This window comes from Pezoporus flaviventris, unplaced genomic scaffold (assembly GCF_033815535.1).
Source record: "Pezoporus flaviventris isolate CSIRO_AGI_PZ_B2104156 unplaced genomic scaffold, CSIRO_AGI_Pfla_v1 ptg000158l, whole genome shotgun sequence".
Lineage (NCBI taxonomy): Eukaryota > Metazoa > Chordata > Aves > Psittaciformes > Psittacidae > Pezoporus > Pezoporus flaviventris.
In genome coordinates, this window is record NW_026892706.1 from 386,781 (window position 1) to 407,304 (window position 20,524).

Consider the following 20,524-nt stretch of genomic DNA (forward strand, 5'->3'; position numbering starts at 1 on the left):
GAGCAGTGACGTCAGACTTTGGATCAGCTTTACACTGATACATGTCCTACCAGTATGCTTCTAATTAACCACGAGCCACAGGGGTTTCTGGCTTGAGCTCTGCAGCAGCTGGGTGGGCAGTGGTTTGAGCAGCACCTCGGCCAGCCCATCCCATTCCAGCCCAGCCCATCCCATCTTGTCATGTTTTCGTTTCCAATTTGTGTTGAACAAGGTCAATTTGACGGTGTCTCTCTCAGCTTTCTAAATCATGCCTGACAAGTATTCATTGTAAAAGACTTTGGAAACTACATAGATGTCACAGAACACCCTTGAAAAGAATTTTAGAGAGGCCTTTGAATGTTTAAATACCACTACTAAGAACTGGCTTGATTTTGCTGGTTTCCAGGCTTTTTGTCCCATTCAGATTGTGTTCTAGCACTGGGCTACTGCTTAGGGCTTGAAACTTCAGTCACACACACCTTTAGAGAGTGTCATGTTGCGTTAGAAACTTCTCGGCATTGAGCTAAAAACCAGAAAGCCCCCAAATCTTCTGCATCCAAAGCGTCTCTTTGGTAATTGGTTTCCTTAACAGTTTGTGTTTGACCTGCCTCTGTTACTCTGAAAAAAAGAAGTTTGGCGGGGGGGATTAAGCATATTTTGCTAGATAAAGTACAATTACAATGCTTCTGAGTTCCAAATAAGATTCTTGAAGGGCAAATGTTCCTGTCCCTTATTGTGTGTGTGTGGTGGGAGCTATGGCCCTGCTCACTGCACACCCCGAGGCATTATCCTGGCTTTAGCAGTTAGGAGTGGGAATAGTGCAGGACACATTTCAAACAACATCCTATTCCTGCTGGAAACCAGGAGGTTGAACTGATCCGGGGGAAATGCCAGCCCTTGGCCCATGTGCAGTGCGAGGTGTGAGCGGCTGCGGGCGCAGGGCTCCGGGCACGGCAGGCAGCTGAGGAGCCTTGTGGTGTAACTGTTGTGCAGCGCTGATGCTCTGAGCTGCGGCGGTGTCAGGAGAGGAAGGGAACATTGCTCTTGCATTCTCACCCCCTGCTCTGAATCCCTGCAGCCTGGCTCGGGCGAGCCTTCTGCCGGCTTTGCTGCTGCCCGGCTGGGAAACAGCTCCTGCTCCTGCGAGATTTTCCCCTTTCCCTTCCCTCCCCTTTTCCTATTTTTCTCCGTTTTCCTTTTCCCTCCCGCAGCACCAGGCTGGAAGGCTCACACAGCGTGTGCAGCACTCATCATTTGCAGCAGATTAATAAAACAGACCTTTCATTGTTTGGGACTTCAGACTTGAACGGCTTTTGTCCAGCGTGGCCGTGCTTTATGCCAGTCTGTTCTTCCCTACAGAGCCCCCTTGCATGGCATCTGCAGGATCTTACCAGCTCTCTGAGTAGGAGATTTTGCATACAATACTTTGCAAAAGTCCCATCAAAAGGTGTTCCCTTATTCCCTGCGTTCATCCCAGTGTGTTGAGGGTGGGAGAATGCCGGTTCAGAAGTCACTACAGCATGAGAACAGCTTCCTTGTTTCTTAAGGTTTTTTTTTTTTCCTTCTGCTGGCTGCTTCCCATCTGAGCCAGAACTGGAGTGTGAACAAAGTTTGTGCTGCTGGCAGATGGTTTGAACATTTTTCCCTCCCTACCTCCCGGTCACCATCTCCTCCCTGCAAAGAGGAACAAATGTTTCTGGTTATTCCCCTCTGCATCAGGGAGTTGATGTGAAGAGAGCTCTGCTTTCCCCTGGGATTGCTTCAGGAGCTGAAGCAGAGCATTGCTGGGTGTTTCAGTTCAGTCTTTCTGTAGAACCAGCTATCATCAGAAACAGAAAAATGTGACACTGGAAGAATTAGGATGCACGAATGAACTTGGATCAGATGAGATCAGGGGCTCAGCAAGCTGCTTACCAAAATATCCACATAACCAGGAGTCACAGGTCCCTTATGCCTCTTGGAGCATCATGGAATCCCAGACAGGCTTGGGTTGGAAGGGACCTTAAAGCTCATCCAGCTCCAACCCCCTGCCACGGGCAGGGACACCTTCCACTAGAGCAGCTTGCTCCAAGCCCCATCCAACCTGGCCTTGAGCACTGCCAGGGGTGCTCCGAGAAGGTGACCTGACTGTGGGACAGAAGGGAGCCGTCAACAGAGCGGTGTGCATGGTGCAGGGGCAGGGAGGTAGGCGGCAGTGTTTGAGTTGTGCAGCGAGTCAGTCATTGTGAGTTAACAACTTGCCTGGTAGAACATAAGGAAATAAAAACGTATCCATTGTTTTGGGGTTTTTTTTTTCCCTCTTTGCTTCTCAGCTGACAGCCTGCCAGGGATCCCATGCAGCGACCGATGCTTTCCTCCCATTTACACAAGTCCTCAGGCTAGGAGCGATGGGAGTGTCCCATCACCAGCATACACATTCTTGTTTTTCTTTTTAGATGAGCCCAGCACTTCTGCATAGTGCACTCCTCTCACATGGAGAGGTGGCTTTACTCTCTTGGGGTTTGTGGCCTTCTTAACTTTGGGGGTCCCTTTGTGCTTGTGGTGCATGGTTCCTGCAGGGAGGTAGCTAATATGTGAAATCCCTGGACTGGTGGTGGCTTTATTATTGACTATTCCTGCAGGAAAGGAGGGATGCTAGAAATAAAATCATTCCATTCTGTTCCCTTTCTCCCCTGTCACCATTGTTTGCTGACTCTCAGGAAACATTTGCCATGTGGTCTGAAGGGCACTAGTTGAGGAGAGCTGTGTTCTACACTCAGCTTTGGCTTGCTGCCGCCCTGTTCAATTACTCAGCTTCCATTTTCCCCATCAGTAAAGTGAAACTAGAAGCCTTTTGTTATATCCTGGCAACCAAATAGTATCTGACACCAATATAATGTCTTTCAACCAATGCCTCAAGTTATTTTAACTGACCATGACATCAGATCTATACCAGTTGCTGCAGAAGCACTTAGTGCTCTGTAAGTGGGGTTTGTTTGGGGGTTTGGTGTTTTCTGTGCTGTGCCTGGTTGACAGGAGCTTCCCCTGGCAGTGAGTGGTCAGGCTGCTAAAGGCTTTTTGCTTCAGTAGTCAACTGTGATTGCTATTATCTGATGAGCACCATGCAAAAATGCTGAAGAGGACAAATAAATGCTGGCGTTGGCTTCTTCGCTAGCATTAAGTTGGGATGTTGGTTGGTGCAGTGAGAATTTGGAGACGCCTCAGTGGGGCAATCACATGAGCAGAGCTTGGGGCAACATCGGCCAGAGGCTGGAGCTCTGCGAAGGGTCCTGCAGGTGGTGGAATAGACACAGCTCACACTTCCACAGCCTTAAAGGACAGGCAGAAGTGATGTGAGTGATGTGGTCACGGGTACCAATGGAGAAGGAGCCTTCTTCCATAAGAAGGTGGTGATTTTAGCTGCCAGTAATAAAAATAGTGACAGGTTTTCACAGGAGCTAAACAAAGCCCCAGTTCTGGTGTTCTCCAGCAGAGGTGAATTCACCTGACCCAGCTAGCGCAGGCGGCCCAGGCGAAGCACACAGCGCAGGGGGGAACTGCTCTGGTGCTGCAGTTGATGCAATTTTTACAGCTGTGTTGCACATCCTGTTGTTAAGCCTCTTCCCAGGGAGCTGATGAGTAAATCACCTCCTCGGGAGGGAGCGGAGGCTCAGCGCTGCGGAGGGTGGCGGTGCCGGTGGGAGCAGTGGTAACAGTGTGTGGAGTTGCATCATGTTGTTTTGGCAGCTCACCTGAAGGGCTCGGTGCTGCTCAGCCCTCTGCAGGATAAACAGGAGGGAAAATTATAGGGGAAATGAGCTGAAATTAGTGTGAACTGGCAGGAGCTCTGGAGCCACCGGCAGGCTGGGGAATCATCGCTGTTGTAACAGGGGTGATTATATTCTCAGAACCAGGGGAATTGGGCACACACTTCTTGCAGCATCTTACTTTTGATGATTCCAGCCTTGGGGATGAGTCCACAGGGTTCTGCTGCTCCTGGGTCAGGCTCCAGTTCCTCAGGACATGACCTGAACAAGTGTGATCACAGTATAAGATACCAAAGCACCTCATACCATTTGCACCCAAATTCATGCCTAGGAAAAAAACATCCCCAAATCCTTCTTCCATCACAAAGATGGTCCCTCTTCCCTTCTGAGCCATAGGGCTGGTGTGAACCTCATCCAAGGCAGTGCTCTCGGGTGGTTTGCAGGGAGCTGGGCACCGGGATGACCGTGGCATTGCTGTGTAATCAGTTAGGAGTCGTTACGGCAGCAGAGCTGAGGAGGCTGGCAGACCTGGAGCTTGCCGAGGCTCTCGGCTTGATCTGGCTTTACATCAATATTTAAACAGCAAGAGCATTAATTACAGCAGGTTTGGGTTTTGCCTCCTTTGGTTCAACGCCAGATTTCTGTGGAAGGAAATAGTGACAGCAAACTCGCGATTGGGAACTGCCGCTGGCGGGATCGGGAAGCTGTATTTGGGGTTTCTGGGGAGGAATGGTGGGAATGAGAGCAGGTGATGCCTGGAAGAGAGACCCTATGGCCACGCAGGCAGGAGCGGTGTGGGGGGACGGAGGAACCGCTTTGCCCCGCAGGGTTTTGGGGTGCCAGGGCTGTGAGGGGTGGCTGAGGAGGAGGGGAAGCGCTTGACGCCTGCGGGAAGGAGCGGCCGGGCCGTGGGGTAGTGCCCGTGGCCGTGCCCGTTCCAGTGGCCCTGGGTGCCGGGGCGGGCGGCGGGCGCGGAGTGGCCGCCAGGGGGCGGGCTCTGCCCAGAGGCGCAGCCCGGCGCTCGCCGGGGCCGGGGGCCGCTCTGCCCCCCCCGCCCCGGCCCCGGTACCCCCCGTACCCCCGGGGTTGTGCAGCCTGGAGAAGAGAAGGCTCCTGAAGGGGAGAGCTGAGAGCAGCTCCAGTGCCTGAAGGGGCTGCAGGAAAGCTGGAGAGGGGCTTGGGACGAGGGATGTAGGGACAGGCCAAGGGGAATGGCTTGAACCTGCCCGAGGGGAGACTGAGATGAGCTCTTAGGCAGAAGCTCTTCCCTGTGAGGGTGCTGAGGCGCTGGCACAGGGTGCCCAGAGAAGCTGTGGCTGCCCCATCCCTGGCAGTGTTCAAGGGCAGGTTGGACACAGGGGCTTGGAGCAAGCTGCTCTATGGAAGGGGTCCCTGCCCGTGACAGGGGTTGGAGCTGGAGGAGCTTTAAGGTCTTTTCCAACCCAAACCAATCTGGGATCCTGTGATCCCCTGACCCCCAGGCGTGGCTGGGAGGTCGGCACCATGGGCTGGCTGAGCTGGAGGAGCAGGAATCTGCCACCGTGGCCGTTTTCTGCGGGAGGCATTGCAATAAAACGCCTTTTCCCAGGATATTCTTGCGTTTCTTCTGTTCCTTATTTATATGGTTGCAACGCCCAGAAATCCTAATTGAGAGTGGAGATAAATGGCGCTGGCAGGTATCCACAGCTTTGTGAGGGAAGAATTGCGTTAACTGGATCAAAATAAAGAGCATGTCCCCTCTGAAGTACAACTGTATATGCAAATAAATCTGCATAGTCTTTGTCGGCTCGGCTGGGTCCTCGCAATTATAAGAGCATTAAGCATTTACAATAACTCTGAAACATGCTTTTAGTCAGCTCGCCTTTTTCCTCTCCCTTTTCTGCTACTTGAAGAAAGCTCTTCCCTTGGGAAATCCGCATTGTGTGGTGGAAACAGTGAAACCCTCCCTGGGTGGTGCTGGCGCTGGGGATGGGTCAGCGCCGGGGATGGGTTCACCGCGGCTCGCAGCAAAGTCCCCCCCAAAGGCCCGGTTCAGTGCTTAGAGCCCGGGATCCAGGAACAAAGGTAATGCTGAGGGCTTCCCGGGGCCCGGGCTTGAGCCTTGATTGGAATTAGCATAATTAGTGTGGAGTTTTATTTTTGCATGGAGAGAACTGAAAGAGAAAAAGCAAAATAATCCATTGATTTTCCAACTCAAATAAACACCGGCAAGAAAGGTCCCCTCTGCCAGGCTGGAGTGGGCTGAAAAGCAAACATTCTTTTGGGGGCTTTGCTGAGAAATCACTTTTTCCATCGAAGGAGCTGGGGTTTTTAAGTGTTGCCTCTCGACTGATTTATTAATGAGCTGCAGGCAGGCAGGAGGTGCCCCTTCCCTGTCTGGATTGTGGAAATCCACCATTCAGCAGCGGGAATGTTTTCCTTCCTTAGAACGAAGGTAACATTTGCATCCTCGAGCAGCATACGCTCGGTTCCAAGTGATTTGTTGTGTTTGGCTCCTTGGGAGCCAAAGGTGTATTTTAGTCATAAGCATCAAACTGCTAATTCTGCCCCTGCTACCTCAGTGCAAGAAGAAGTCACAGGGAAAAGCCTCGCCTGAGTTTTACTTGGGGAGCCTCCACCTGCCTGGAGTCTCACCTGCAGAAAACACCTTGAGTGTCTTTTAGCTGGAGGTGTGAATCACATTCCTGACTTTGATTGGGTGGAAGGGTGAAACACATCTTAATTCAATACAAACTTCTGATGATGTTTCTTTTTTTCCTTCCCATTTACAGTCAAAGTAATTAACTCAAGAATTACTGGTTTATTTTGTTTTCCTCTGGTTTAACACGCAGCAGTTGGGGGAACCCTTTGGAGGTAAGCAGGGCTGCTTGTCTTAGTGCCCCCCTCTTGCTGGCTAAAATCTCTTGGCTTCCCTTTAGGCCACGAGGACTTGGAGGAAGGAGTTAGGAGCCACAAAGCCCGCAGTGTAGTGAGGCTTCTTGCTCAGCAGTGGGCAGGGAGGCAGCACCCAGCTGCGGAGGTGGCTCACCCCGGGCACCACACAGGTTGGCTTTTGTCCCCCGAGCTTTGGGGTGATGAACTGCCATAGAGGTGGACACGGGGTCCTGCCTGCGCTGGGGGTGGTGTGTGTGCTCTGGGAAGGCAGGCAGGGTGCTGTGAGCATGGATTGCGATAGCCATGTAAAGCATAACAAATTGTTTTGATCTTTATTTCCCAAGGACAGACGGATCCCGCCCATCGGAAGGCAGCGCTGTAATCGGCTTTCCTTGAGTCCCTGGTTTCATCCTGTTAAAATGTTTTATTTCCCAGGCCCGTGATCGCAGAGTTGATGCTCATTCAAAGCTCTGTCCCCGATCATGAGCTTGCTGTTCCGGCCCAAGGTCAGAGGGGGATGTAGGAGTTGCTGCTGGCCCCGCAGTGTGTGTCGGCAAGGTGGTAACCACAAACCACCTCCTGCGCCTTTGCTCACCAGGGGAGGGATTCCAGCGTCTTTAAGATGTAACCAGCGTGTTCTTTGAATAGCATTAATGACATTAACAATATGAGAGTGACTAACGACAATACGCTGACTTCTGGAAGCGCTGCTGAATCTGCTTCCTGGTGCCCAGCATGAAAGGATACAATTATTTTTCATAACCTTTTATTTCCCCTTTACGGTGAGCTAAGCAAAGCAAGTTTGTCGGGGCAGAGTGCTCCTAATTTGGTCTCCAGTGACCTCTGGAGCCGTGATTGGCAGTCTGGTGTCGGGAAGGAACTTGTGCCTCTGAGATAGAAATGAGCAGAACAAATGCCATAGGACAGCTTGGGTTCCCTGGAGGACACAGGCTAAAAAAGGTGAAAGAAGTGCAATTACAGGAGGTTTTCAGCACAGAAAGTTAATTAGCTACTAAATAGCATTTAGTGCAGTTCAACGTGAGGAAATTTATGTTTTGAAAGCAAACAGATCAATGGGAAGCTGTGGAACGAGCTTCTGGAAAGTCCACGCTGACATTCGTGTACTTTGTACTGTGATGTCCTGGGCAGTTTTCCCCAGGTTTCCCCCACAAATAGGAAGAATGTTGGATGTGTTTCCCTGTGTTTGCACACCTATGGACACGCTTCCGCGGGAGGATGTTTGACATTCAATTTCAGCAATTCTGGTCAGGCTTCTGTCCAGATTATCCAGCACCTTTTCCCCTATTCACTGATGTCAGTAGAGATGGGTTCTGTTTGGGCTGTTCAGTATTTAAACTTCAGGTTCCAAACATTTCCAGCCACAGGGAGAATTTGACACAATTCTTCACCCAGCATGTTTCGCAATTCATAATACATGTATATCATCAGGGGCACTGTTTTACCAGAACAATAGATTTGGGTTCCAGCTTCCCCATATTCCCTGACTTTGTACAGTCACTGCACTAATTTTTTGGGCATTTCAGGATAGCTTTGAACTTTTATTGATGGATTATTCCTTTGAAGGTACCTGTCTTAGGCGTTTCAGGCAGCTGATGCAGCCGCTCCTATTTTACCTTGCTGGAAAGAAGAAAGACCTGGAAGGTCAGTGCCTGTGGGGAATAGTGGAGAAACAGAGAAATGCTAACCCCTGGGGAGGAAAAGGGGCATGTAATTCCCATTACATGGATCCTCATACATTATGATGATACCTATTGTCTTTAAATGATGCTTCAGCAGACAGCATGCAGGAGCAGCTCAGGCTGTAAGGAGAGCTGTTATTAGTGAAGGCATGCTTTGGTACCATGGTGGTGGAGAGCCAAGGAGGAGGGTTTGGCTCTTGCAAGAGGCTCTCTGGGATTTGGGTGGTGCACCCTGACAGCTTAGGTAACTGCCACACCACAGCTGTAATCTTCAGCCCCTTTCCCTCTTATAATTACATTTGTCACATCGTGTTGTAAAATGAGTTATTAGGTCTGTGTTGCTGAAACAGTCTTGCCATGCAGTCGGTGCAGGTCTCTGCCCTGGCTCTGTAGCACAAATAATAATGGGGTTTGTCTCTCTTTATGCTCTAGGTGTGTGCAAATGCTTTGACCACACAGTAAGTTGGGTCCCATTGCTGAGTATCAGAGGTCTCCTTTGCAGAGTGGCTGACCCCCTTGGATCAGCGTGTGGTGGGACGACAGTGGGTCTTGACACAAGCACTTGCTTTCACAGGGGCTACGAAGCTGGGGGATGCAGATATGGTTGATGGCTGTAGTTGATTGCTGAGTGGTCTTGCGCAGCAGCAGAAAAGAGATGTATTTTGAGACAAAAGAGTAAGGGGACTTGGGTGAGGGGAAAAGGCTTGAGCGGAATCATAGAATCACAGAATCATTGAAGTTGGAAAAGACCTTTAAGATCAGGACCTTTGTTCCCAAGGACCATTGCACTTGTTCTCTTATCCTTTGAGCAGTGCTATATCTTAACTGCTGCTCTGTTTTTCCTGGGTCCTACAACCCAAATCTCTCTGGAATGTTCCTCCAGCTATTTTCCTTGCAGTGCCAGCTCCCTGCTTTTGCAGGGCACTCTGATACAAATTCCTCATCTAACAGATTGAATAGTCTGACAAACAACGAATTCTTCCCTTGCATCTGTGTATCGTGTGTGCCTGGTTAAAGGACTCCCCACATCCACACTGTTAGCATTGATCACACTAATTGTTCTTACTTACAGAATGCTCTCAATATTAAGATGATTTTAAACAGAAGTCCAGCAGATCATTTTCTTTATTTTTTCCCAATCAATATAGACAGGGAAAAGTAATTTTAAGCAGTAAGGTTTTTTCCTTAACTTCCACAGTCTGCACCAGTGCGTAAGGTTGGACTCTGCAGTATGTGTGAATGCACATGTCCATCGGCCTCCCAAAGGGCACAGGGTGCACAGATGTCTCTTTCAGATTTCAGTTTCTACATCACTGAAAGCCCTGGAATTTCCTGGGCTGCACACTCCGAGGCTCTGTGCTTTCACTTGCTGGCTTTCTGCTGTCCAGAAAGGGTAAATCCACTTACACATGTTGCCTCACATCGCTTCCGTGTGTGTTGGGATCATGTGCAAGCTTGTAACCAGTGGCTGAATGTGAGCTGCAAACATCTGTCTGGAAGAAGCATTTCCAGGATATACCACACTGCACATTTGTGGCTGGGTGCTCCAACCCCCACGTGCCCGGGTAGCTGCTTGTACCTGAAGCAGATTTTGGTTGTGGAGCAGAAGGAACTGCAGCTGGCAATAGCAGCTACACAATTCCCAGGATCAGAGAGAGCCAGCCCAGCTGTACGGGAACTCTTGTTTCTTGGCAGTATCTCTCTGCTGCTGGTTGTTCCAGATGATGCTCTTGAAGAACAGGCACATTGGCCTCTGGGATGAGGGAACCGCAGGACAATAATCCTCGGAGCCAACCTGGCTTGCAGCCCTTTGTCATCCTGACCAGTTCATCTTTGCAAGAGCTTTAGAAAATGTGTTGCCTCTGCTTAGTCTTCGAGCTGGTTTGAGTCACCTCTTCCAGGAAAATCCTGTGGAACCAGCTGTGGCTGTTGTGAAGTGTTGCTCCATAAATACCAGCTGCTTGTAGCGAGCAGCCCAGCACAAGTGTCTCATACCAGGACTCCTGTTACTTCGGCGTTAGCGTGAGGTGCTGAATGTTTTGGAAAGTGTATTTTGCAGCTATCAGAAAGTAATGCTCGATTTGCCTACAGAGGCTGGACCAGATTCAAGGTTGAAGTCCCTTCCAACCTGGTGTTCTGTGGATCTGTGATTCTAGGGTTTTCACAAAGGCCGGTACAATTCTAATGGAAAAATCCCCAGGTGATGGTGTAGAGCCAAGCTTGAGCCTGGAAGTATCCCAGTGTCCAACCTAAAAAAACTGCTATCATTCCTCAGTGAGTGATTCTGGGTATGTTGTGTGAGCCTGCTCACATGGAGATATGGCCATGCCCCATCTAGGACCTCACCCTCCGAATGGCTTGAATGCAAGTTTTGCTTTGATGCTTTCTTTCAGCAACCTGAAGCAGCAAAACTTTATGAACAGAGTAGTGGAGCTGCTCTTTTAGCTGAGGGTAACCCAGGCTTGGTCTCATCTGCATAATGCTGCAGAACTAGAGGAGGGGGCCTGGGGATTTATTTCCCCTGCGTGTGGGCACTGAGGTTTTGAGTCACACGTTTGAACAGGGCAGCACACAGGGGCATGGATAAAAATTTAACCCACAACTAACTGGGATGTCCGGAGACCTGGCCATTGGAATGCAGTGACCTGAACCATGGGTGGATGCTACAAATGAGGCTCGTCCCTGTGGAAGAGGCACTGTAGCCAGGCTTGGAGAGCATACTGATGTGGTGTGCTGCAGATGCATGCTGAGTGTGTGATTTTCAGCGTTCAGTGCCTACATTGTTAGATAAGCGGATTAGAAAACATTGCATAAAGTGGCATTGCAGGGGGCTGTCTTTATACCTGCTACTTGCCTTGTTTTGCAAACCCTGATTTCACAGCGGAACCCATTCAGAGCTTGTGCTGAGATTGTTCACATGTATTGGCCTTTTTAAGAATCAAGGGGTCACAGTTTCAGATTCACTTAATTCTCAAAGCAGTGATATTTTTCTTTGGGGATCAGGGTTGGTGGTGGGTTTGTGGGGCTTTAAATCTAAACTCTTTTTACCCTTAAGGATGGATATGTGGGGTGCAGTGAGCTCCTAGTGTGTTGCGAGCAGTCGGCTTCACTTTCTCTGTGGTGAGCTAAAGAGCTCCTGTGTGATTTCCCACTCGTTAACTCTCCAAAGTTTCACTTTTGCAATGGAAACCATTTGCCTGAAGTTCATACACAGGATTCCAGGTTCGTCAGGTCACTTTGAAGGGATCCTGCAGCTCAGAGCTCTATGGCGTGGCTGGAAAGCAGGCAAGTGCCGTTGTACCAGCTCCCCAAACTGGTCCTTGTGCTGTGCCAAGGAGCAGGGACAGGCTATTCCTTGGAGGAGCCTGGCTCTTCCCACACTGGGCTTCTTCATTTTGCCTCCTCAAAAGTCAGTTTGGTTTTGGCTCTCCCTGGGTCTGTGTGCAATTTATGAACAGACCCAAAACAGAATCATTTTTAGGGATGGTAGGGAACTAATTCACATTAAAATAATATCATCTCTTGTGCGGGCTGTCAGTTCTTGACTCCATAGACCTGCACTGAATTCCAGTTCCAGAGCTCTGACGAAAGATCTCTAACATGGAGCATCTGTGGTTATTGCATGTAACTGTAGTCCTCTTGGCTGATGTCTTGTGGGGTTTCTCCCTCCATGCTCCTGTCTGCAGGGACACATGTGACAATCACTTGACCTGCTCCACCAGCTCTGCCTCCAGCCTCGACACCAGTGCCCAGTTCCAGGACAACAACGGGCAGACACAGAGCACCAGATGGGATGAACAGCAGAAAGTATTTGCCCTCGAGCAGGTCTGTGGTGTCTTCAGAGTGGACCTGGGACAAATGAGATCCCTTCGCCTCTTCTTCAGGTAATGTGTTCCTCTGTGTGGCAGTTCTGTGTGCTCTCGATCAGTGCATGCTGGGCTCTTGGGGGCAGATGGCTTCTGCCATCCTCCTTGGAAGACTTTTCCTGGTTGTCAGCCTTCCCAAGGAGAGCCTTTGAATTACAGTTATAGGGCCTAAAGGATTTTTTTGCCTAGTAAGGTAAAGGTTGCTCTTGCCTGTCCTACCAAAAACATTTCAGATAATGGCAAAAGAATACTGTTACCAGGAGTGGAGCTTCTTGGGGAAAACAGTCACTATGGCCATGTCATGCAGTCATGGAATATCTCAAATTGGAAGGGACCCATAAGGATCATCAAGTCCCAGAGTATAAAATTACCTCTGTGCCCTGTTATAAGGGATAACTTGGGGCTACGCTTCCTTGTAATTTGCTTTCCACTCCCTCTCATCTGGTGTTCCCCTTCCCACCAGGCCCCTTGCTGTCCTGGGCAATAAATGCAGGTTGTTCTCCCCGTTGTTTCGTCCCACAGCGATGAGGCGTGTACCTGTGGACAACTGGTTGTTGCGAGCAGGGAGAGCCAGTACAAGATCTTCCATTTTCACCATGGTGGCCTGGATAAGCTGTCCGAGGTGTTTCAGCAATGGAAGTACTGCACAGAGACCCACCTCAAGGACCAGGTACCTGAGCAAGGTTCATGGCACAACGAGGGTTTCCAGCAGGTGTTTCACAGGTTTTTAAGCAGGGAAGCGTGTTAGAGAAGTGGAGCAATGAGTTCATGTCACCAAGTCAAGCAGATAGATACAATGCATTGCATGTTTAGGTTGGAGCTGTGGGTGGGACGTGAGGTCTCTCTTGTACTTGCTTGTCGCCATCCATTCCCGTTTTGGCTGTGGAATATGGGGGAAGACAATCCAGGGACTTGCGTAGGTAGGTATTTGCTAGACCCAACAGGTCAGCTCAGGGCTTCAGGTGTGTGAAGGGGGGGATCTGCAGTGGTAGGTCTGAAATTCTGTCAAGAGTCTTTCATCCATTTTGTGCACCGTAGCACACTGCTTAGGAAATGTTTTGACAAGGCATCTTGCCATATTTTGTTCAATCTACATACAAATGTGATAAGAGCTCTTTAATTATCTGTTTAAGATACTGTATGTGCTTATTAGAAACAGTGATTTTTAAATTTCCATCCTTCCCACAGAGCCCCCTGCTGCTTTTCTTATTATGGTCGCATGGGCTCACTTTTTGCATTGAACAACCTTTGATTTTTAAATTAAATGTCAGCTGCAGTCTTGCACTGGGATCATGAGTGCCCTCAGAGAGCCTGGCAGTGCAGTTCCCTGCTTGCCTAACAGCAATCCCTTTGTATATGGCCAATCATATGTAATTTATTGCAGGCATTCCTGGCAGGGTGAAGTTTTGCTGTAAGCAGCATTAATTCAGTTTCAGGTCAGGGATAAGACTGGGGGAGGAATGGAAACAATTTTTTCCAGGATGAAGCTGGTTTGTGGCTCTCAGGTTTTTAATTATTCTAATCACTCTCGCTATTGCAATGGTTGGAGTCTAAAAACCCCTCCCCGAGTGCGGTGCCTCAGTGCTTAATCCTGCGGGAACCACGCAAAAAGGTTTTCCTGCTCTGAAAATTGCTGGGTTTCACACTCTGCTGCTACCCCTGGCTCCTGCCTCCAGTGTTCTGCTGTCTTTGCCCCCATTCAGCAGCTTACAGACGAGAGGACGTGTATGCAGTTCTCCATCCGCCGCCCCAAGCTGCCCTCCTCGGAAACCCACCCGGAGGAGAACGCCTACAAGCGCCTTGATGTGTCTGCCTGGCTCCATCACTTGAATGAATCCGGACAGGTGGAAGAGGAGTACAAGCTGCAGAAGGTGAGGGGCTGCCTGCTGCTGGTTTGAGCCTTTTGCTACTGCCAGGGAGTGCAAGTCCCCAGGTGGAAGCTGCAAAAGTTTGCTTCCATGCTGGGGGCAAGGACTGGGTGTTAGGGTGTAAAGACTGGTGTGTAGCGCTTGGCTGGAAGTCTTCTGGTGACTGGAGGTGAGTCTGGATGGTAGAGAATCTCCCTGCCCAGCTTCTGCTGCCGCTTGAAGTGAGTAAACCGAAGTGTCCAGAGCCAGACGTGTTTGCAAAACGCAGTGTGAACAAATCAAAGAGAGAAAAATGGAGACTGCTGTATGAAATAGTGCAGGGGGAGCACTGGGTGCAGGTCCTGAGAGAGAAGTTTGCAGTGAAATGCAGTGTCTCTAAGATTGGGGATTAAGCCGTGACATGAGAACGACACGTTAATCATAGAGCCTCTCCAGGGGGGGTTATTGACATTGAAATGAGCCCGATTTGTGTCTGGTCTGGGAATAGAAGGCCAGCACTTTCCCTCTAAACATGTGCAAATTGCAGGAGCTTGAATCAAGGCCTCACTTGTCAGGAAAGAACTGCAAAGCCACCAAAGCACAGTGGCAGGCAGTTTCTTGTTGCTGTTTTGGGGAGTGTTAAAACTGTACCAGTCATAACTTTTGCTCTTTCTTCCAGGCCATTTTCTTTGGTGGGATTGATATTTCTATCCGTGGGGAGGTGTGGCCCTTCCTGCTGCACTACTACAGCTACGAGTCCACCTCTGACGAGAGGGAGGCACTGAGACTGCAGAAGAGGAAAGAATACTTTGAGATCCAGGAGAAAAGGTAACAGGCCAGCTTCATCCTCCCCTGCTCATCTCTGCTCAGGCCTGACGTCGCAGTGATACTGCTGCTGACGTACAGAGTCTCTGCCTCCTCCTCCTCAGCAGAAGCTGATTGGAGTAGAGAAGTGAGAGGGGTGGTAAGGGAGGTGTATGGGCACAGCTGAACTCTTGAGGGTCTGGAGCTAATACCAGCTAATACTCATCAGTGCCACGCAGGGAAGCTTATCTCATAGGCAAGACTACGAGCTTAGCATGCACTGAAGGTGGAAATGGAAACTTACAGTTCTTTATAAATATATCTGTAAATAAAAATAGGGAAGAAAAAAAGGATATCTAATTCAAAGAAGTTATTACTGCAAGAACTGCATATTGTAACCCAGTTGTGGGTACATTTAAGCTGGAGAGGGACAGCAGTTTTATTAATTAGGAGACAATCAAAACAGAGTGGTTAGTTCTGGTGTGCCAGCCACAAGGAGCAGTGCAAAGGAGAGTTCAGCTGCTTCTGAAGTGGAGTTTATCACAGAAAACCCACCGTGTCATCCCGTTTATGGCCCAAGAGGCTCCTTCTGGTAATCCACTGGACAGACACTGCTGTTCTGGACAGACCTGCTTGTCTGTTTTCCAGGGGATGAGAAAACTCTGAACAGGAAGTTCTTCTCTGCAATCTAAAGCTGAAATAAGGCTTTTTGTTCCTTGTTTCAACCATATTACTCTTTTGGCAACATAGTGCTGTTGCTGCTCAATTTCCAGGCTCTCCATGACTGCAGAGGAACAGAAGGACTTCTGGCGTAAAGTACAGTTCACAGTGGATAAAGACGTGGTGAGGACTGACCGCAGCAACCAGTTCTTTCGAGGGGAGAACAACCCAAATGTGGAAACTATGAGGTGAGGTGTCTGATTCCAGTGTCCCAAGCAACGTGTCCTGCTGGGTGCATAGAAATCTCAGTAAGCTTGGCTCTGGTCAACTGCCTTGGGAGGGCTGAAGAGCACCACGCGTATGGTAACTGGTACCAAGTGGTGCAAACACGAGGACTTCTTCTCCAGTGCTTCCACTGCTGCTTTAGCCATGTACTTCTTGATATAATAACCCTGTTCCCATCACCTGGCTTCCCTGCACACAGAAGCATGGAAGAGATATGAGCCTTCTGTGGCTGTGGGAGGGTCATGGATTCTGCAGCAGGGCTGTGGGCAGTTGCCTGGGTCTGTGGTTCTCCTGATGGAGTGGAGGATGAGCACAACAATCTGCTTCATGGCTGTCACTTGTAAATGTGTGCCTACAAAACAGCTGGAATTTATCTGACAGTATGGCTTGGAGCCCCATAGGTGTGTAGGTACCATCTTTCCTTTCCCTTGGATCTTTCATTTCTGTCCTCTTAGGCTTTTTACATTCTACTTTTCTTCTTTTTTTGGTGTCTGTGTATGCAAAACCTTCTCCCGGCATTTATTTCACTGGACTGATGTTTGCAGCAGGGTATATCTCTATGTGTTAAAGTAGGGTTGTGTGTCTTGTACCTGAGATGTTCTGTGTTGCTTGTTCCTACTGCACTGCTCCCAGTGGGCTGGAAAACAGAACCCTAAAGAGTTCTGTTCATATCAGTTGTCTATGCTGCTGTGTGCTGTCCAGAGCTCTTCATGTCCATCCAGGAGCCTCCTTGATTGATGCAAAATGTTGTAATCCTAAAGAGAGTTAGGTATAGTATTAGTGTATCTGTGCTAGTTAGTGCATGCTTCTAGGTACAGTCCTTTAGGGAATGCAGTTCTGTGGGGTGCAGCATGCTGCAGAGCTGCTCAGGAGTTCACAAGCCTCCGGGTGCAACCGGAGGTTAATGTTTCAGATGGCAGGAGTGATCCGTTGCTCTTTTGCACCTTGCCTGTCTCAGCCTGTGTGGTAGAAGGGAAAGGGCCCTGTGCTCTCGTGTCTCACCTCTCCCTTTGCATCTGTTCTCCAGGAGGATCTTGCTGAACTATGCAGTATTTAACCCAACAATTGGCTACTCCCAGGGGATGTCTGACCTGGTTGCCCCACTCCTGGCAGAGGTTCTAGATGAGTCGGATACTTTCTGGTGCTTTGTAGGACTGATGCAGAACACAATCTTCATCAGCTCACCCCGGGATGAGGACATGGAGAAGCAGCTGGTGAGGCTGAATGCTGAGCTCCCTTCAGCCCTGTCTTTAGCTTCTCCTCTCCCCAGTCAAGTTAGAAGGATGCCATACAGCAGTTGCCTGGGCTGTTGGGTTCCAGCATGCCAAATCAGGCTCCAAAGCACAAAATACCTGATGGATAAAATTGATCCTGGGGGATCAGGGCACTCCTGAGGCAGTTATAGCCAATAAACCATCTGAGAGGTTACCTTGGCTATGCTAAAGGCTGCTGATTCAAGGAATCTTTTATGATCAAATGTGCTCAGGATGCTGCTTGCTTTCTCTTTGTACTGCCTTCAGGCAGTGAAGTCTCACAGGTTCATTTTTGTCCTGATTCTGGGGCATTCGGTGTGAATGAGGCGGAGGAACTGATTGAGCTGCAGCCCTCTCCTCTGTGGGGTTGGTTTTGCTTGGGGTTTTTTTGAGGTTTTAACATTTTGAACAGATTTTTTTTAAATTGTGTCCAAAAGAAAAGCCTGGTATATCTGAGAGAGCTCCTTAAAATAAGGTGATCCTCTTAAAAAATAGCAACTTTTTAGATTCTAACATGAATGTCAATTGTTTTCTGGTTAAAATCCTGAAAAAGCCGTTCTAAATCTGAACAATCCTGCCTAGATCATGATGGCACCAATTTAAAGTGGTAAATTTGTGGTGGAACCCCCCTGGGAGGCTGCTGGTGCGGAGCAGTTGGTTATTGCACAGATTTATGCACTGTAGTGGGCCTGTATAGTCAGGCTTTCCAAAATCACTTCCATATTGCTCAGCCTCTATTGAAATGAAATACTGCCAGAGATAGCTGTGCCCTTTCTTTTCTCTGGTTTTTAGCTGCTTTCCTCAGCCTGAATCTCTCCCCTTCTTTCTTTTCACAATGTGCCTGTCAGGGGGTTTTCTTTTCACCCTCCATCCTTCCTTGTGAAATAGCTGCTGTGCCCTGCAAGCTCTGGCCTTTAATGATAGATCCAATAATGCTGCTGGCTGTGCTGTAAGAAACAGGCTGTGAGAGGGCTGTGGCCAGCTCTGCGGGAGCCCAGGGCTGGCGCACAGAGGGGGAGCTCCTTGGGGTGGTGCCGGAGGGTGCAGGTCCCTGTGCTCAGCGCATCTGTTGCAGATGTACCTGCGAGAGCTGCTGCGCCTCATGCACCCGCGGTTCTACCAGCACCTTTGGTCCCTGGGAGAGGATGGGCTGCAGATGCTCTTCTGTCACCGCTGGATCCTGCTCTGCTTCAAACGGGAATTTCCAGATGCGGAGGCGCTGCGCATGTGGGAAGCGTGCTGGGCTCACTACCAGGTAAGACACCTGGTGATGGGCGCAGGGCAAACAGGGCAGCAGCAGGGCCTTTGCTGAGCCCTCACCAGCTCAGCAAGCACTGCACGTTGCGGTAAAGGTTCTTAGTAGCAAAGCATCCAAAATAAGTGGGTGCTACAGAGGGTCTGTAATCAGCAAAGAGGTTTATCTGTGTGGCAGCAGGATGGAGCCCTGCCTCTCCTACTTCAGGATTCTGGGCTTGAAAAGGAGATGTTTGGTTTGGTTTGGTTGTGTTCTGTTTTCTCCACATTCGCTTCTGAAGTTCAGACTTCTCTTACACAGCTGGAAAATGCCTTCCCCAACATCACTAGTCTGCTTTGAAAGCTGTGGTGTAAACCTTGCTGCTGTGCTGGAAAGGGAGGAGACTTTGACTCAGCTCTGGTTCAGAATTCACCAATAACTCATGTTCTCTGTACCACCAGGCAAAACTGAAGGAGCAAAAAAGTGTCACTCAGGACATGCTTGTGGAGAGGGGGGAGGTTAAGCCAGACTCTGCCTCCACCTGCTGTACTTCAGCCCCTGGTTTCTCATTGCAGACAGACTATTTCCACCTCTTTATCTGTGTGGCCATTGTGGTGATTTATGGGGACGATGTGATTGAACAACAGCTGCCCACTGACCAGATGCTGCTGCATTTCAGCAACCTGGCTATGCACATGAATGGAGAACTTGTACTCAGGAAGGTAAATGCCTATGTGCTGATGTGGGCTGTCTCGGGTCCAAGAGATGAGTCAGAGCATTGAGAAAATCAGGGACTGATGCTACATCTTTCTCATCTCCGGTCTCCCCTGCTTGTCTGCAGCCTGGGAGGGTGGGATGCTGCTGTTTGCTGGAAAACAAGACTGGAGAAATAAGAGGTAGTTCTGGAGTGCTCGGGTGGTAACAGGATGGTTGGGATGACCCTTGCATGTGCTGAGGGAAACAGCAGACAGAGCTGTTCATCTTTGTGCCATGGTCCCCAGTTATCTCAGGCTGGGAGTGACCACAGGCCATGGGATGTGCTTCTACTGTGACGTGGCAGTGTCCCAGTGACCTTCAGGTCTGTGTTCAGGAGGGATGCTCCTTTCCTGAAGCTTTGAGTCTTTTAAGGTAGCGAAACAGGAGGATGGGATGCGAGGCCATGGGTACCTGTGCTGTCCTTCATCCCTGGTGAGGACTGACTTTGTCTCTCCCTTCTAGGCAAGGAGTCTGCTCTACCAGTTCCACCTGCTGCCCCGCATCCCCTGCAGCCTGCATGACCTGTGCAAGCTGTGTGGGACAGGAATGTGGGACAGTGGCTTTATCCCTGCTGTGGAGTGCTCTGGCCATCACCCCGAGTCTGAGAGCTGCCCGTATGGGGGACTGGTGGAAGTGTCTTCTCCCCAAACCAGGAAGTGAAGGCAAGAGAAGCTTGAAAACACGGGACGTCTTTGCTTTCCGAAAATAGCTGTGGAGGAACAGGGTGTGCAGAGGAAGAGGGAAGGGCAGGAAGGATGTGCATAGGAATAAATGTCGAAGACAAAAATGGAGGGGGGTCTTGTTGAGACTCCTGAGAACACTGAAAGGTGGAGAATGGAAAAGGAATTAAATCCCTCTACAGGAGAAGCAAATCCCAGTGCACTGGCACTGGAAGCTGAACCAGATGCATCAAACCAGGAACAGTGTTTGCACGTGTTTGGATTTGATTTTGTTAGAAACATGCTTTTTCTAGCTCTTAACAAGGAGTTTTTATCCTGCCTCTGGGACTGGACTGGTTCACAACCAGAACTTTGCTACTTGCTGATGAGAAATGAGAACACGAAAGAGAGCCAAGTGCAACCAGCAGCGTTTGTGGGTCAGGCGGAAGGAGCAGAGCGGCGGCGAGGCCGGCCTCTGTGATGTCCCTTCATCCAGAGCACACCACACACACGTGCTCTGCTTCAACCAAAACGTGCAGCTTTGTGGCTTCTCTCAAAAGCCATAAAGACCATTTTAATTATAATCTGCCAAAAATAAAACCTGCAGACTATTGGGATTGCAGGGGAGGTGTCTGCTTTGTTGGCGGGGCAGAACTGGTCACCTAAAGGTCTTGTCTCTTGCCTGTTTTATATGGTGTTCTGCTTGGCGTGATTGTTTTATCTCCCATTTGTACAGGACATGTACAGCCACACGTCTTACAGCACTGCTTTTCTGTAGTCAGGGTTTTCATGGACACCTTTCAGAGTTTACTTCTTCATGACATTACAGCAAAGCTGTTTCTTTATGGTGACAACTACAGA

The 20,524-nt window shown here is 49.5% G+C and overlaps 1 protein-coding gene across 7 annotated transcripts in view; it reads left to right on the forward strand.

The window, feature by feature from the left end:
- The window catches only part of TBC1D16 (TBC1 domain family member 16), a 29,320-nt gene extending 9,035 nt beyond the window's left edge, over window positions 1-20,285 (forward strand). For 5 of the 7 annotated variants that reach the window (XM_061479948.1, XM_061479954.1, XM_061479949.1 and 2 more), the window contains 9 exons: window positions 11,986-12,183; window positions 12,688-12,835; window positions 13,869-14,036; window positions 14,692-14,840; window positions 15,590-15,724; window positions 16,789-16,975; window positions 18,090-18,269; window positions 18,824-18,970; window positions 19,467-20,285. In XM_061479948.1, coding sequence (XP_061335932.1) covers window positions 11,986-12,183; window positions 12,688-12,835; window positions 13,869-14,036; window positions 14,692-14,840; window positions 15,590-15,724; window positions 16,789-16,975; window positions 18,090-18,269; window positions 18,824-18,970; window positions 19,467-19,664 — 1,510 coding nt within the window. In that variant the 3' untranslated portion in view covers window positions 19,665-20,285. Of the gene's footprint in view, window positions 1-7,968; window positions 8,262-11,985; window positions 12,184-12,687; window positions 12,836-13,868; window positions 14,037-14,691; window positions 14,841-15,589; window positions 15,725-16,788; window positions 16,976-18,089; window positions 18,270-18,823; window positions 18,971-19,466 lie in introns of those variants that run through there. The other 2 variants (XM_061479955.1, XM_061479953.1) reach the window with 2 other exon arrangements.
- Window positions 20,286-20,524: the final 239 nt, after the last annotated feature.